Raw genomic sequence first — 15,665 nt, 5'->3', positions numbered from 1 at the left:
CTTCCACTATCCTATTCCAGCACCATGCGCACACTCCAATCAGTGTCGCCAGATGAGGGGAATCACGGTGAGATGCTGTACACCCACTGATGCCAAGGCTGTGGTACTGTGGTACTAAACCATACCCCCACCATAGCCTCCTATTGCCCCTCCGTTGTTTTCCAACGCGCCCGCGCGCTACACTCACCAACTCACCAGCGTACCTCTACGGATACAGTAGAGTGATACGCTGGTGAGTGTAGCGCGCGGGCGCGTTGGAAAACAACGTAGGGGCAATAGTAGGCTATGGTGGGGGTATGGTTTAGCACCACAGTACCACAGCCTTGGCATCAGTGTGTACACCCTCTCTGACACGGACCTAAGGACTGAGCGTAACCCGCGGGGGGTATGGCGAAAGACGGAAGGGGTAGCAACTTGTCGGCCATCTTGTGTGGGACCACACTGTGGTGCGCTCTATAGACGACTTTACGTACTAGTGTAGCGTCTGTAGCACGTGGTTTGTAGAATATACGCGGTCGCGGTACGCCAGAACCATTTTGTGCCAGTACATGTGCGGTAAAGTTGGTGAATCGTCGTGGCCTTGTGTTTTCTGCGCGTTGAAACACATTAATTTGTAAAAATGCCAGTGTGTTTTGTGGAAGGTTCTGTTCCATGCTAAAAATGTAGTACAGACGCTACACTAGTATTTAAAGGCACCTATAGAGTGCACCACAGTGTGGTTCCACTCAAGATGGCCGCAGTTAACCATCCCTCCCCGCTCGCGGCACGCCCCCTCTCATCCATAAACCTACTTTACGCTCAGTCCTTAGGTCCCTGCTCTCTGATGACCAGAACAGTCCACGGCACACAGTGGGACCTTTCGTCCAAATCGGAGACAAAATCAAAGAACTAGAACTAGAAATGAGGTAGAGCGATGAAATTTTTTTTAAATTAAAGCTGAAACTTGGCAGAATATGGGAAAATAGGGAGATTATGGTAAGAACGTTTTTTTTAACGTTGAGAAAATTCGTTAAACTTTCACGATTTCAAGAAATCGATTTTGCAATATCCTGAGGTCGTAGAAAAATTTTGAGACCAGATTTGAAATCAGCGTGAAAAAATCTACAGGAAATGAAGTACAGCATGTTCAAAAAAAAATTTTTCCACGCGTGCTATTGGAAAAACCACAATTTTCTTGAAATTGTGGAGGTTTAACGAATTTTCTCAACGTTAAAAAACGTTCTTACCATAATCTCCCTATTTTTCCCATATTCTGCAAAGTTTCAGCTTTAATTTTAAAAAAATTTCGTCGCTCTACCTCATTTCTATCGAAAGTTCTTTGATTTTGTCTCCGATTTGGAGTGGGGGACGTTGAAGTGTGCGCATGATGCTGCAATGGGTGGAAGGGGAAAAGGAGGAGAGGAAATGAGGCCGGTTTTGTACCTCATCTGCCGACGTCCCCCACTAAGACCGTAGACCCACTGATATACATATATACTATGGATACGGTATTGCCATAAGCCAGCTGCACAGCCTTCCGTCGGTAATTGCTCGTAGAACGGGCATGGGCAGAAATAGCGCCGAAGCTAGGGAATTCTCGGTGGACGCCTACATCTCCCGCCCGCGCGTCTCGCTCCCCGTGGTGGCCATAGTCCCGCGGAACTCCTCAGGCCCGTACCTACCGCACGCCGTATGCACTGCGCGTGGCGCGTTGGGGCGACTCGCGTACCCATAGGTTTCCACATTACCCATGACAATTTTCCACATTTATTTTTTCAAAATTATCGTGTCGCGCAGTGGAATAGGCCTACAGGGGAAACCACTTACAAAAAAAACGCATTGAGTATAGTACCTCATGGGTAATGTGGAAACCTATGGGTACGCGAGTCGCCCCAACGCGCCACGCGCAGTGCATACGGCGTGTGGTAGGTACGGGCCTGAAGAGCTCCGCGGGACTATGGCCACTACGGGGAGCGAGACGCGCGGGCGGGAGAAGTAGGCGTCCACCGAGAATTCCCTAGCTTCGGCGCTATTTCTGCCCATGCCTGTCGTAGAATACAATGCCAGCGCCGCCAGGGAGTATCAGGCGTACTATATCCCCCGTACTCCTCTTCACCTCCGTGATCCTCAATACTTTGTCATGTGTTCGCGTCCCAATAGGTGGCGCTGCTTTCAATCGAGTTGATTGGACGAATTCGAATACCATGGTGTCGATGGCGTCCAATCAACTCGATTGAAAGCAGCGCCACCTGAAGGGATCCTCTATAGTTTGCCATGAGTTTGCGTCCCTTCAGGTGGCGCTGCTCTCAATCCAGTTGATTGGACGCCATTTTTTGCTCGTAGAATACAATGCCAGCGCCGCCAGGGAGTATCAGGCGTACTATATCCCCCGTACTCCTCTTCACCTCCGTGATCCTCTATACTTTGTCATGTGTTCGCGTCCCTTTAGGTGGCGCTGCTTTCAATCGAGTTGATTGGACGAATTCGAATACCATGGTGTCGATGGCGTCCAATCAACTGGATTGAAAGCAGCGCCACCTGAAGGGATCCTCTATAGTTTGCCATGAGTTTGCGTCCCTTCAGGTGGCGCTGCTTTCAATCGAGTTGATTGGACGCCATCGACACCATGGTGTTCGAATTCGTCCAATCAACTCGATTGAAAGCAGCGCCACCTGAAGGGACGCGAACTCATGGCAAAGTATAGAGGATCCCTTCAGGTGGCGCTGCTTTGTAGTACGCCTGACACTCCCTGGCGGCACTGGCATTGTATTCTACGATCAATTCCCGACGTGGCTAGGACCCGAATACCGTATCCATAGTATATATATCAGTGCGTAGACCAGGCATGGGCAGAAATAGCACGCGGGCTAGGGAATCTCAAGGAATATCTGTGGAATACCCCCACTTCTCCCGGCCGCGCGTCTCGCTCCCCGTGGCGGCCCAAGTGCTCGGAGCAACTATGGCCGCCAAGGGGATTGAGACGCGCGGCCGGGAGAAGTGGGGGTACTCCTTGAAAATCACTAGCACGCGTGCTATTTCTGCCCATGCCTGGCGTAGACCACGGTGTCCGTGCCGTAGACTGATCTGGTCATCAGAGAGGGGGTAAACTGTAATCCTTCGATTTCCTCGATCTGGCGACACTGATTAGGACGCGAGGGGCCGGGTCGGGGGCGTAGCCTTCGAAACTCGGCCGTCGTGAGTAAATAAATCCGAGCACTGACTTAAACAAATCCACAGTCTGTCCCAAAAATGTACTTCCTTGAAACGGATGATTCCTGACGCGATTTAAACTTTGGGAAAACCATCTTCGCGGCTTTGTTTAACCCTTACGTAGTCAACGAAATTGTATAGATTATTTAAAACCTATCTGTATTTAACAGTAGGTTTACGGAGCACTACACCTGCCGTCACGAGAGAACCGTACCGCATGAAGACCAGTTTTCGTTCGTCGCTGCGCATCTTCGCCCTAATTGGTTCAAGAAAGTGGGGAGTGGGTAGTGGAGTGAGAGATGACAGGCTCGCTGCGCCCCCACCAGCTTCCAAGCTGCGCGAAACGGTACGGTTCTCTCGTGACGGCAGGTATAACTAACAAATAACTATTTCACATTATTTTATAAACAAGCATGGTGTGTATCGAAATTTTTGGCCATTTTCCAATGATATATACCCGAAGAAATAAATAAATTTGGTAAATAATGAAGATTTTCTTCAAATGATCTCAGGAATCTTTCAACGAAGTACAGCATTTTTTAGTTAAAGGTTTCGTAATGAATGTTTTGATAACAAACAATGGAGTCTCTCCAACGTTATTCAGAAAAATTTCGAAGCCCGTTTGAATAGGCTTCCGGTCGGTAAAGCGTCAACAGCGGGAATTTTCCTGGGAAATGAAAAGACCGTAAGATTTCGTGGAAAATCATCGAACAAATGAAGTCTGAAACATGGAGCAGAGATGAAGCCTTTTCGGATTTTTTCCCGGAGACCCGCGAGAATGAAAAATCACCTGTAAATTAATTTATCATTTGTTCCGTCGACATAGTTGAAAGTTCGATCGGTGGTACCGAGTACGTAGACAAATACACACGATTCTTTACGTTGAATTTCTCGGTCGTTCGACATTTCGGAAGTTCGTCGCCGAACAGATTTCAGGTGATCGTCGAATGGAAATTGGACGGTGACCTCGAGACGTTGATTCTCGATTGACAATCAAAAGCCGGAACTCTCGTTCAAACTTTCATCATGATGATGCTGTGACGATGTGCTTGCGAGTGGAATCGTGTGAAACAAGCGTAAGTGCATGAAACGTAGCGAGAGCATGCATCGAAGCACGCCGCGGGAAAACATATTTCGTGTGACGAAGAGTATTATCTTGCTGTACACATAATGATCAAGTTAAGCAAAGAGAGACTCTACCACCGCTTCGTCGATGTTTCACGGACAAAAAGTGTTCTCGTCTCTGTCTATGGAACAGTGTGTCCTACGAGTTGCCAATAAAACTTGCGTTTCTCGGGTTCAACGTTAAACAATCTTCGCTAATGTTTGCGTTACCCGATCAGGGCCGTGCCGTGCTATGATACAGAAAGGCGGCCGCAACAGGCGGCACCGTAAGGGACTGCATAAGCAGCGACATCAAAGTACAGTAAATCCTCTATAGTCGCAAAAAGGTCCAACACGATAAATGCAAAAAAATATCCCCTCCACTCGGTGGCGCGTTACCCTATGGGCAACTTGAGACCCCAAGCAAAAGGGGGCCCCGAACACAAACCAAGATCCTAAATCTACGTTTTTCTCACAAAGTGATTTCGTTGGGGTTAGGGGCCCCGACATTCTACTTTGCCCAAGGCCCCAACTAGTTATAACGCGCTACTGTCTCCACTGTAGTAATCTGATCTCGGCTCGGGTATATAGGTGTGAACCACTACTAAAGGCCCGTGCGTCCTCGCAATGTAACACCAATATTTAATCTTCTTTATTATTACTTATTTTTTAATGAAACTTTCACCAGTATATTTGTGGCACTTTTCTAATTAAAATAAGACCAAACACGATGTAATTTCAACTGTATTTAGTGGTTTAATTGACGAGGAACGTTTCGGGCGCAAGGAAGGACAGAGTGTGGGAAAGAAAGAGACGCGGAGAGTCGCAGTCGTCGCGTCGGCGCAGTTCAAAGGCCCGTGCGTCCTCACAATGTAACACCAATATTTAATCTTCTTTATTATTACTTATTTTTAAATGAAACTTTCACCAGTATATTTGTGGCACTTTTCTAATTAAAATAAGACCAAACACGATGTAATTTCAACTGTATTTAGTGGTTTCATTGACGAGGAACGTTTCGGGCGCAAGGAAGGACAGCGTATGGGAAAGGAAGAGACGCGGAGAGTCGCAGTCGTCGCGTCGGCGCAGTTCAAAGGCCCGTGCGTCCTCACAATGTAACACCAATATTTAATCTTCTTTATTATTACTTATTTTTTAATGAAACTGTCACCAATATATTTGTGGCACTTTTCTAATTAAAATAAGACCAAACACGATGTAATTTCAACTGTATTTAGTGGTTTCATTGACGAGGAACGTTTCGGGCGCAAGGAAGGACAGAGTGTGGGAAAGAAAGAGACGCGGAGAGTCGCGGTCGCTTCTCTACGTTCGGCTCGGTCTTTGAAGCTCAAAAAAAATAGTGACCGCCTACGAACTTTGCAAAAGAACCTCCCCAAGGCTTTTGCGACCGTAGAGGATTTACTGTATCAGGTTGGAACGGAAGTTCGTAGCGTATTTAAATCAAAATTCAAAGATAAAATTAAGATATCTATCATAGGTTTATCGATTAACATGATAAGTCACCTAAAAATGGCAAAAAGTAATAGAAGAGAATGGAAAATATGTTATCGAACAAATGTGTATGTAGACTGCGGATCTTTATGCGTTTGGAGTTTATAAACGTTTCTAAACCGTTCTCTTAGAAAACGATTTTAAAGTTTCGTATACTATTTCATTTCATATGTCTACAGGGTGTTTCAATTATACACGAGACAATATAGAACAAATTTTTTTTATTTGTCTCCTCCTTTCCGAGAAATTTCTAAATGAATAATAGGAATCGTCTCGCGCGTCTGTTCGTGACCGACTCATTCTACTTCTTGAGAACACTAGGCACGCGAACTTGACGGGTCGTTTTAAGTCGCCCTGTAGACATATGGAATAAAACAGTTGGCGAATCTTTAGAGACGTTTTCTAAGAGAACGGTTGAATTGAGGCCCCTACAGTTCCATTGAGACTTCTGTTCGTCGCGATGAGTACTATAGAATGCAGTAAAAAAAACAATTTTGAAATATACTTTTGAATCACCCTGTACATAAAATACGGAATGTCCCAAAAATGTATTTCGTTGGAAAGGATGATTCCTGAGGACATTTGAAACCACTTTTTCCTCTGCGCAAATTGATATTTATTTAACGGTTCATTTTAGAAGATTTTTCGATACGAAGTTCTGTTTTTGAGACTGTTTTTAAGAAGTAGAATGAGTTGGTCATGAACAGACACGTCAGACGATTCCTATTCTAAGAATATCCTGAATTTTAGCCGATTAAGATGGTCGATACAGACCTTAGAGGTTTTCAAATCTTGAACCATTCGAAAGCTGACCAATAAAAACCCATCTGAGTAAAATTTCAGCCCTCTAGCTTGCCCGTGAGGGTAGTTACAGGGTAAATTAGATTTCGCGCTTTTCCGCTCATTTTCCGCTTTCGGATGTTTTCTAAAATTCTGAAAAAAATGTGGCACGTGTCGGGTCTTAAGACGCATTTTATAGAATTTTTTCAGATTTTTTGGTTACAAACTATGGTCGTGAAAAATGAAGAACACTCAAAACGTCGGAAAAATGAAGATTTCTCAAAAATATGAAAACATGCTATTTTACTGTTTTGTGCCCTAACAAGCTACCATCAAAAGCAGTGTCCTAGATTTTTTTCAGATTAATTGTTGTGGGAGATCATTGTCAAAAACAATAAAAACCAAACTGCTTCGACGTTTTTGCTGCTAGAAGGAAAGCTAGACTTGCAGGTTTTACCGTGGGGGTACATTAAGCTCTAATTAGTGTTACCACATTGAATTCAGCAATTTTTTTTACCTCAGAAATGCGATTTGAAAGAGTGAAAAAATCGTCTCCTGTGGAATATATACATCACCGGTTGGCGCAATTGTTAAGGCATCGAATTACAGATATGCTAGGGTTCAAATCCCTGCCCACCACGAAGTTTTTTTTTACCATGCATTATTTTTTATTTTCTCAATTTCTTATTATATGGCTTACATATATGATTTTAACAATATTTTTTCATGTTTTAGAAATATTTAAATAATATTTTTTAGTAAAATACATATACAAAAATAATTTTGGAGTTTTTGGTACTCAGATGGGTTTTTATTGGTCAGCTTTCGAATGGTTCAAGAGCCGTTGAAAAACCTCTAAGGGTAGTTTTGACCATCTTAATCGGCTAGGCCCGAAGGGCCTAAAGAAATTTCCTCTATATTTTCTGATGTAGAATCATCCCCTCCACGTTTATACCATCTTGAGACACCCTGTAGACAAATGGGCTAAAATAGTTGGGGAATTTAGCACAATACGTATTTCACCAGCATGGTAGTTAGCTCTATCAGGATCTCTAATATCTCGGGGCACTAATATTACCAAGGTACACTGTCTGATTAAACTCGTTCGAATTAGCCGTGCGAATAATCCGGTATTCGCACCGGATCGATCTCTCGGATCCTGGGAACCAGTCGTTCCTGCTGTGTGTTTCATGTAAGAAGCCAGTTTACTTGCTTGAAATGATCGGCAAGAAACATAATACAATGACACCCCCGCGGTTGTACGCGGTTCTGGAACAGCGGCGAACGTTCTCAACCGGATTACGTGTAACATGCCCATACAATCATTCCTAATATCGAATATCAATCATTAATTAATATGCATAGGACTCGTAACAGAAGCTTACACAGTAACAGTAATTCGATCGAACAAAGCGCTAATGTCTGTGAGTACACCTCGAGAGTCGAGAGTCGAAAACTAAAACTTTCGGCTCAACTTCGCCTTGCGTAACCAGGAATTTTCGTCCTTTCCCTATGTAGTCCAGTAGATTTAGCCGAGAAAATACCGAAAATCCAAGTTTCGATCCTGGGAGATGAACGGTTCAAAAGTTATCAGTGTTTAAAGTTGAACGATTTCAGTGTTTTCGCAAGAATACGGTGATGTCGATAACGTAGATTCCACCCTCCAAACACGAACCTAACCCTGACCAACCTTCTAGCGGCTCCGCTGGTTGGACGGTGCCTGATTACATACCAATATGGCGGCGCCCTTACCTATCGAAATCGCTGAGAATCGCTCAAGTTTAAACACTCATAACTAGACAGCGGATTTGATGAATTTATGGCAAAAACTGTTATTATATAATTTTCAACGTATTAAACATAATAAGAAAGAAAATAAACATCTATTTCACTGGAGTTTGTTGCAAATCAGAGAGAAAGTTTTTATTTTGCATCAAGATTCTGCAAAATAAAAAGTTTGTGCATCAATTGCAAAACACAGGAGCTAAATATATATTATATATATATATTTCACTAATAATTTTAATGTAGTCAAAATAATATGTTAATACTCTTTCTTTGAGTCTTTGAATCTTTCAACTGTTTTGAATTGCATCCAGTCGTTTTTCTCACAAATGCGTAAAATCCGGTGTCTAGTTATAAATTTTGAACCAATGAGTTCCTAACGTTAGAACTTGGATTTCTGGTATTGTCTTGTCAAATTCTACGGGATTTTACGAGAAAAGGGGGCAAAATATGTGGTCTCGTAAGGTGAAGTTCAGCCAAACTTTCCTTTTTGTCAGCAAATTTCGAAGCGATTCAACAACGACACGTTATTTATTTGTTGCGAAATTGCCGTGTTGGTTTTCGGTGATCCGCAGCGAAGACCATGGGGTGGTATCACGGACCGAGAAAATGGCGCGTGGAACGCGTACAATCAGGGAAGCATCACTGACTATGCCAAGTCCAGGTGATTCGTGACGATGAATCGCGTGGCGAATGATTGCTCGCTGTTTGGAAAAAGTCTTTTTGTTGATCGTTCGCACGGTGAATTGGCGGTTTCTATTTTTCTTTTTTTTTTTTGTTTCTTGTCGTTTCTTTGAACGTGGGCATTGGGGTGGCTCCTGTTTACTCTTGTCATACGTTTGTGTCGAAATTTCTTTTACGGCACCACCCAGAGTTGTTAAAAATTATTAAAACGAAAGTGCAAAGGGTGGGTTCTATCAAGACGATTAAACATTAAAATAATGAATATTTTCTAAACTATTTACCGCATCTAAAAATATGTTAGACGAAATCTGTAGATCCGGACAGGCTGCGTCTTTTATGTCATATGACATTTTTCCGCAAGACAAACGGTTTTCGAAAAAATTGAGGAAAACTTCCGATCAAAACCCAACCATTTTTCTGCAATCTGGAGACTTTTTAAGACATAAAAAAAGGAATATATGGAATCTCCTGCAAAATAGTCTGCAATTAGAAAACAGTAAGATCCGCAAGTTAAAAAAAATCACATTTTTCGCCAATGTTTATCGACAAAAGATAATGAAACTGAAAATTCCAGGAAAAATTTGTGGATTTTGGTCTAAAGTTTTTCTCAATTTTCGCGTAAACCATTCGGTTTACGAAAAAAAGCAATACGACAAAAAAGACGCGTCTTGTCCAGATCTACATGTTTCGTCTAACATATTTTTCGACTCGGTAAATAGTTTAGAAAATATTCGAAAAAAAACAATTTCATTAATTGTTTTACTGTTTGATAGTCTTGGGTCACGTGTTCCTGTTATCCAATCGAGCTCAAACTTTGCACAGATTGTTTTAAATTATTTGAAGCAAACCTGGTGGAGGGGGGTGTCGTGAAAGAAATTGAAAAGTCGCAAATAAGAGCCACCCGAGTGGATATATGACACCGAGTCGTATTCCTTGTATTGGTTGCTACAGTAAAGCGTTCCTTGGAACTCCCGTCGAATGAATGCGTGCATTGAAAGCACGGGACGAGTATTTTGTACTTCATGCGGACTACACGGTTCTACGTGACTCTACGCACTGTATACCTGAAGGCAGAGTCATACCTGTCGAACCGTCGCAGCCTTCGGTGTGAGAAGAACATCCTCCTTCTCCTTCAGCATCTAGCCCCGCACAACACACAACAACAAGTGTATCACTGCAGCTAATTATTTATACTCGGAGCTACCGTACCGTTTCGCTATCGTCCGAATAGAAATCTAAACAACGTTCTCTCCCGATCCACTCGCACCTCCTATCGTTGGGGTCTGGAGAGAAGAGACTCGGAACGAATGGGAAAAACATCTTATTAGTCGAGTCACACGCATTCTCGCCATTGGCCGAGTAGGCTGCAACACCTGTTTCGGTTCTGTGGAGATGAAGATACGCGTCAGAATGTTTTGAAACGCTTGGGCCGCGTCGGAAGGTCACGCGAGCAAGGTAGGGATCAGATAGAACAAGAAGTCCCGAGTCTCTTCTCTTCAGACCCGAACGACACCTTATTTCCAACCAATCGCAAAATACACTTCGGTTAAGTCGCGATCTAGCTCCCCGAGGACCTCCACGATCACTGTCCCTTCGCCTACCCATTCCACTGGGGGGAATCCCCGCGAGGGGCCAAGGAACTCCTCAAAAAAGTTCTTTTCTACGTTCTTTTGTACTTTCGACGCGATCGACGCGGTCATAAAAAATAGTTTCCCTACACGATCGCTGTCCCTGCTCGGAACAGGCCATGGGAGCTAGATCGCGACTTTTCTATAGTGCACGCTTAAGTGTCCGCCGCTGTCCCCACCGATTCCAAAACAATGGGACCTCGGACTGCGCTTCGAACGGGCCGATTGGAACTCGCCACGACCGCATTCGGCCCGGACAATTAAGCGTGTACTACCGTGCGCGTCTTTCCTTCCCGTTCACTCGTTACACGTACGCTACTGTGCAAAGGAACGAAGCACTCGGCCATGTTTTATCGAGAAGCGTCAAGAACGAATGAGGACTCAATAAGTTTTGGAAAAGGATTCCGCTGTTTAATTGAATAGTTCTGAGAATATACAGGGTGTTCGTTTGAAAACTTTCCAGCCGAATATCTGGAAAAGTATGAAAGATATTAAAAAGTGTAAAACACGTGTCGAAGGATTTTATTTGAGTGGCGTTTTTCAAGGTGATTTTAAGGTCAACTTTGTTTTTTCAACTGGGAACCCATATTTTTTATCATGGGGTCTTATTGTACTTAAAGAGACCAGCAATTTTCGTAGGACACTTTTTTATTTATCCACGCACGTTTGTATCCGCAGGTTTCCATTTCAAACAACATAGTTGATCTCCAAACGACCTTGAAACCGCCACCCAAATCAAAAACTGCCCGACCCCCCTTTAACCCTCGAAATCCTTGCACACGTGTTTTACACTTTTTTAATATCGTTCATACTTTTCGAAATGAACACTCTCTATATACATTTATGTGTTATTTCGGATTATCTGATACTTTAAATGCAATAAGTCAATAATTGTACAACACAATTTCTGCATGCAAATATTGTTTGTCATTATATCTGATGATTATATTGGGTGCTTCTTTTTTTTTTTGCACACTAGTGTATCTCCTGATGTTGCACTTTTGACTAGAGATCACGGTTTTGGACGTGTATCGAGGATACACGTATTCACGTGTTCACGTGTACTAATATATATCCGTATTTTAATCCGTTCACTTCTTTATACACGGATACGAGGGTACTGAAGTGAACGTGTACACGCGCACCGAAATACACGTGTACCCGTATATTCAAGTTCACAGTTGTACGCGTGGGTAAACATTACTTTACCCGACTCAACATTTTTGCCTTTCTCCTATGAATTATTATGTATTTCGTATGTAATCCAGTAGATTTGTACCCGGAGAACCTACAGATCGAAGTTTCGATCCTGTAGGATCAATGGTTCAGGAGTTATGGTTGCTTAAAGTTGAGCAATTTGCAGTGTTTTTGACAGGTAAGGGCGAAGCCATATTGGTTTGTAGCGACGATCGCGCGCCGCTTACCGAGCAGAACCGCCAGATGGCAGCACGAGCACACAGTAATATCGCTAACATAGAGAAAATATCTCAGAAAATGTTTTAGAAGAAATATGGCGAAAAATATTTACAAAAACCTAACCCAGACCTAACCCAGACCAGTTAAACCGCAACATCGTGGCCATGTCTTCCAACATTCAAACAACAATCGTAATACCCGCTCTATATTATCAGCATTAACGCGTGCCAGAGCAAAAACACTGAAAATTGCTCAACTTTAAGCGAGCATAACTTCTGAACCATTGATCCTACAGGATCGAAACTTCGATATGCAGATTCCCCTGGTACAAATCTACATACCGAATACATAATAAATTATAGGAGAAAGGCAAGAATTTTGAGTCCGGTGAAGTAAAGAGCAGCCATACGCGTATTATCCGTATACATATTTTGGTACACGTGTATTTTCAATACACGTGAAATGAGCATCTCTACTTCTGACCGGACGTGAAATTTTGCGACAGAAAAAAATCTCGCACAGGTGTTGTCGTAATCTCTTCTCGGTAATCTTGTTGGAAACGCATAAAACACGCGTGTATGTGAAATGGTACTTTTGGAGCAGTAGTTTGCAAAAACATTTCGACTACGTTCGTTCGGTAATCGTCGAACGTCGTCCTTTTATCCATCATGCGTCTACTTTAATCGAGAAATTCATTTGTTGATCAAACTACGGTGAAAAACATATGTCGCACTATTATACTCTATCTTTCTAAGAAATCATTAAACGAAATTCGCTAAGTAGTAACGACTAGTTTGTTAAATAAGAGAAACAGAAACGCTACGTATACTTCACGAACAATCTCAACAAATTCGAGTATCCTAATTGCGAGACATTCATCTGAAATAGAAACAGCAATGTGACATCTTACGAGACCGTTAACTTCAAGACTCTTAAATTAATTCCTGACTATATTATAGTCGGCGGTGTAGCTACGGTACAATCAGATTTTGGGTTTCGTTTTTTAGACAACCGGATGATTTTCTTTTTCGCAGCAGCTGCCGATTTCACGATGTCCGATTCCAATCGATACGTACGGTATAAAATGACTGACATCGAACGATACTACATGCTTCATTGACAACCTGCGCACAGCTAATAACACATACATGACATCATGTTCACCAGCACATTCGTTTCATGACAGTAGCGAGAATAGTGGAGACATAATCGAAGAATTAAACGTGATAGGTTTGAGAATGGATCGATAAGGCAATGGTAAAACGCGACGGTATCGATTGTCATTAAAATTTCATTCGATACAATGCGATCTGCTGGAACCTATGATTACCCTAGGCAAATTCGATCTTACGATGCTGGTTAAAAAAAAAAAAAAAAATAAAGAAACTGTTTCCTGGTATTACGTTAAACATCCGTGGAACGTTGATCTTCACTGGAATAACTTCGCTATCGGAAAAATGAAACGAGAGTCACCGAAGACGAAAAAACAATTCAGAACTGCGACCGCGAGAGTAGTATTCCAAGCAATCTGATAATATGCATACTCTGCTAATCTGCTTCGTATCTTGAACGAATATCGCTGTCCTCGACAACAGGCATTAAGGGTGTGGGTCTGAGTTTGACCTTGGTCGAGCGCCAGTGTGGTGGTACCCTCACACAACGCTAGACATTGTATACGTACACGAGGTTGCAAGGGTTCCGTACTTTTCAAACATTTGGGGCCCCTACGTAGTCACAATCGATAGATACAAGACCGACCAATTGCGGTCAGCTCCAAAAATGGCCTACTTTTGCGTTTTCGAGGCGTAATTTTCATTATTCGGCAGCATGTAGCGGAGTTCGACAAATATCGGGCGGCGCGACAGTGCTGCCACAGTCAAGTCACATACATTTTATTAAATATCGAGAGATTTAGGGTTTCCATAGAAAAAAAAGAAGCTGGCCGCATATTCAGTGACACATACAATGTCAACGCAACCTTTATTATGTTAAACTATACGTGTTTAAACACACAGTTTGAAAACTACGAAGTACGGTGGAACTCACTGTTTTACCGATTCAGTCACTGTATCGGTAAAACAGTGAGTAAAACTTCAGAAATACACTAGCGATCCTAGCTAAAAATGCCGAAATGGAACTGATACTTGTGCCGAAACCCTCCGTTTAGGGATGTAGTTTCACCGTACTCGTGGTTTTCAAAAATGTGTGTTTAAACACGTATAGTTTAACATAATAAAGGTTGCATTGACATTGTATGTGTCCCTGAATTGGTGCTCTGATTCATGTTTTTCTATAGAAACCCTAAATCTCTCGATATTTAAGAAAATGTATGTGTCTTGACTGTGGCAGCACTGTCGCGCCGTCCAATATTTGTCGAATTCCGCTACATGCTGCCGAATAATGAAAATTACGCCTCGAATACGCAAAAGTAGGCCATTTTTGGGGCTGACCGCAATTTGTGGGTCTTTCATCTATCGATTGTGACTACGTACGGGCCCCAAATGTGCATTAGCGAGACGTATTTTGAAAACTACGAAACCCTTGCAACCTCGTGTACGTATACAGTTTCTAACGGTGTGTGAGGGTACTACCACACTGGCGTTCGGCCAAGGTCAAATACGGACCGTCACCCTTAAGGTGTCCCCACACTACCTTCCCTTTCTACAACCCTATTCCCCTCTGACGCGTTACGTACTCCCTCCCCTCATCCGGTTCGAAGAGTGCGCTGTGGAGGGGACCTCTGCTTCACACAGTCCTCTACTTTTGCACAAACTGACGAAAGAATTTCCTGTGTTCCTCTCTATCGAACGACTTTCCCGGATTTCCCTCGACAACCCTGTATCTCGGACACTCTTGTCAGCCTCTCTATCTCGACGACAGTGGGGACACGATGGAAAAGATCAAGTGGAAACGAGCGAGGCCCTTTTTCAAAACGATTAATCAGGTTCGAAACGATCCGAACCGGTGCAACATTGTTTACCTTGTTCTTGTTTGTTCTTCTCCATCGCCATGTAAGCAATGCGCCGCTCCTGGAGTTCAGGCGAAGGTATCAGGCCCGCGGAACCCGCCGCGTTGTCCTTCTGCGCCTGCCACCAATAGTGATCGTCCTTGCTGATGATTTGGAGGATGTCACCGGTCTTGAACGCGATCCCGGCCTGCGCGCACGGGATCAGCTCGTCCTCCAACGGATCATAGTCGAATTGTGCTCGAACGAAAATCTGTTGGCGTAGAAACGATCGAGTTATAGTTAATCCCGTCCCTCAACTACTATAGCGGAACGTGTTGCGTACAGTCGCTAGTCGATATTAGTGATTCTGTATGAAATCGGTGAAATGACATCGAACATTGTTATTATTCGGACAACGGGGCTGGGCAGGATGGAGCTGACAGGCCAGAAAGCTACCGATTTTCCTTCGCGAACGATCGTTCAACATCTTTTAGACGTCTTTCGTCTTTTATACGATGCCTTTTCGTTGAAGTGAACACGATACATTATTTTTCCAAGTTAACTACTGTTTGTGAATGCATAAAATCCGGAGTCTACTAATGAATTTTCGTTACAGAATC

At 43.1% G+C, this 15,665-nt stretch overlaps 1 protein-coding gene across 9 annotated transcripts in view; it reads right to left on the bottom strand.

The window, feature by feature from the left end:
* Positions 1-15,665, bottom strand: part of Cask (peripheral plasma membrane protein CASK) — a 601,001-nt gene that overhangs the window by 16,037 nt on the left and 569,299 nt on the right. For 7 of the 9 annotated variants that reach the window (XM_076443708.1, XM_076443712.1, XM_076443709.1 and 4 more), the window contains 2 exons: positions 15,079-15,316; positions 10,137-10,193 (listed from right to left, as the gene is read on the bottom strand). In XM_076443708.1, the coding sequence (XP_076299823.1) occupies positions 10,137-10,193; positions 15,079-15,316 (295 nt within the window). The remainder of the gene's footprint in view (positions 1-10,136; positions 10,194-15,078; positions 15,317-15,665) is intronic. The other 2 variants (XM_076443710.1, XM_076443713.1) reach the window with 1 other exon arrangement.

This window comes from Lasioglossum baleicum, chromosome 19 (genome assembly GCF_051020765.1).
Source record: "Lasioglossum baleicum chromosome 19, iyLasBale1, whole genome shotgun sequence".
Taxonomy (NCBI): Eukaryota; Metazoa; Arthropoda; class Insecta; order Hymenoptera; family Halictidae; genus Lasioglossum; species Lasioglossum baleicum.
This window is presented reverse-complemented; position numbering and strand designations above follow the sequence as displayed.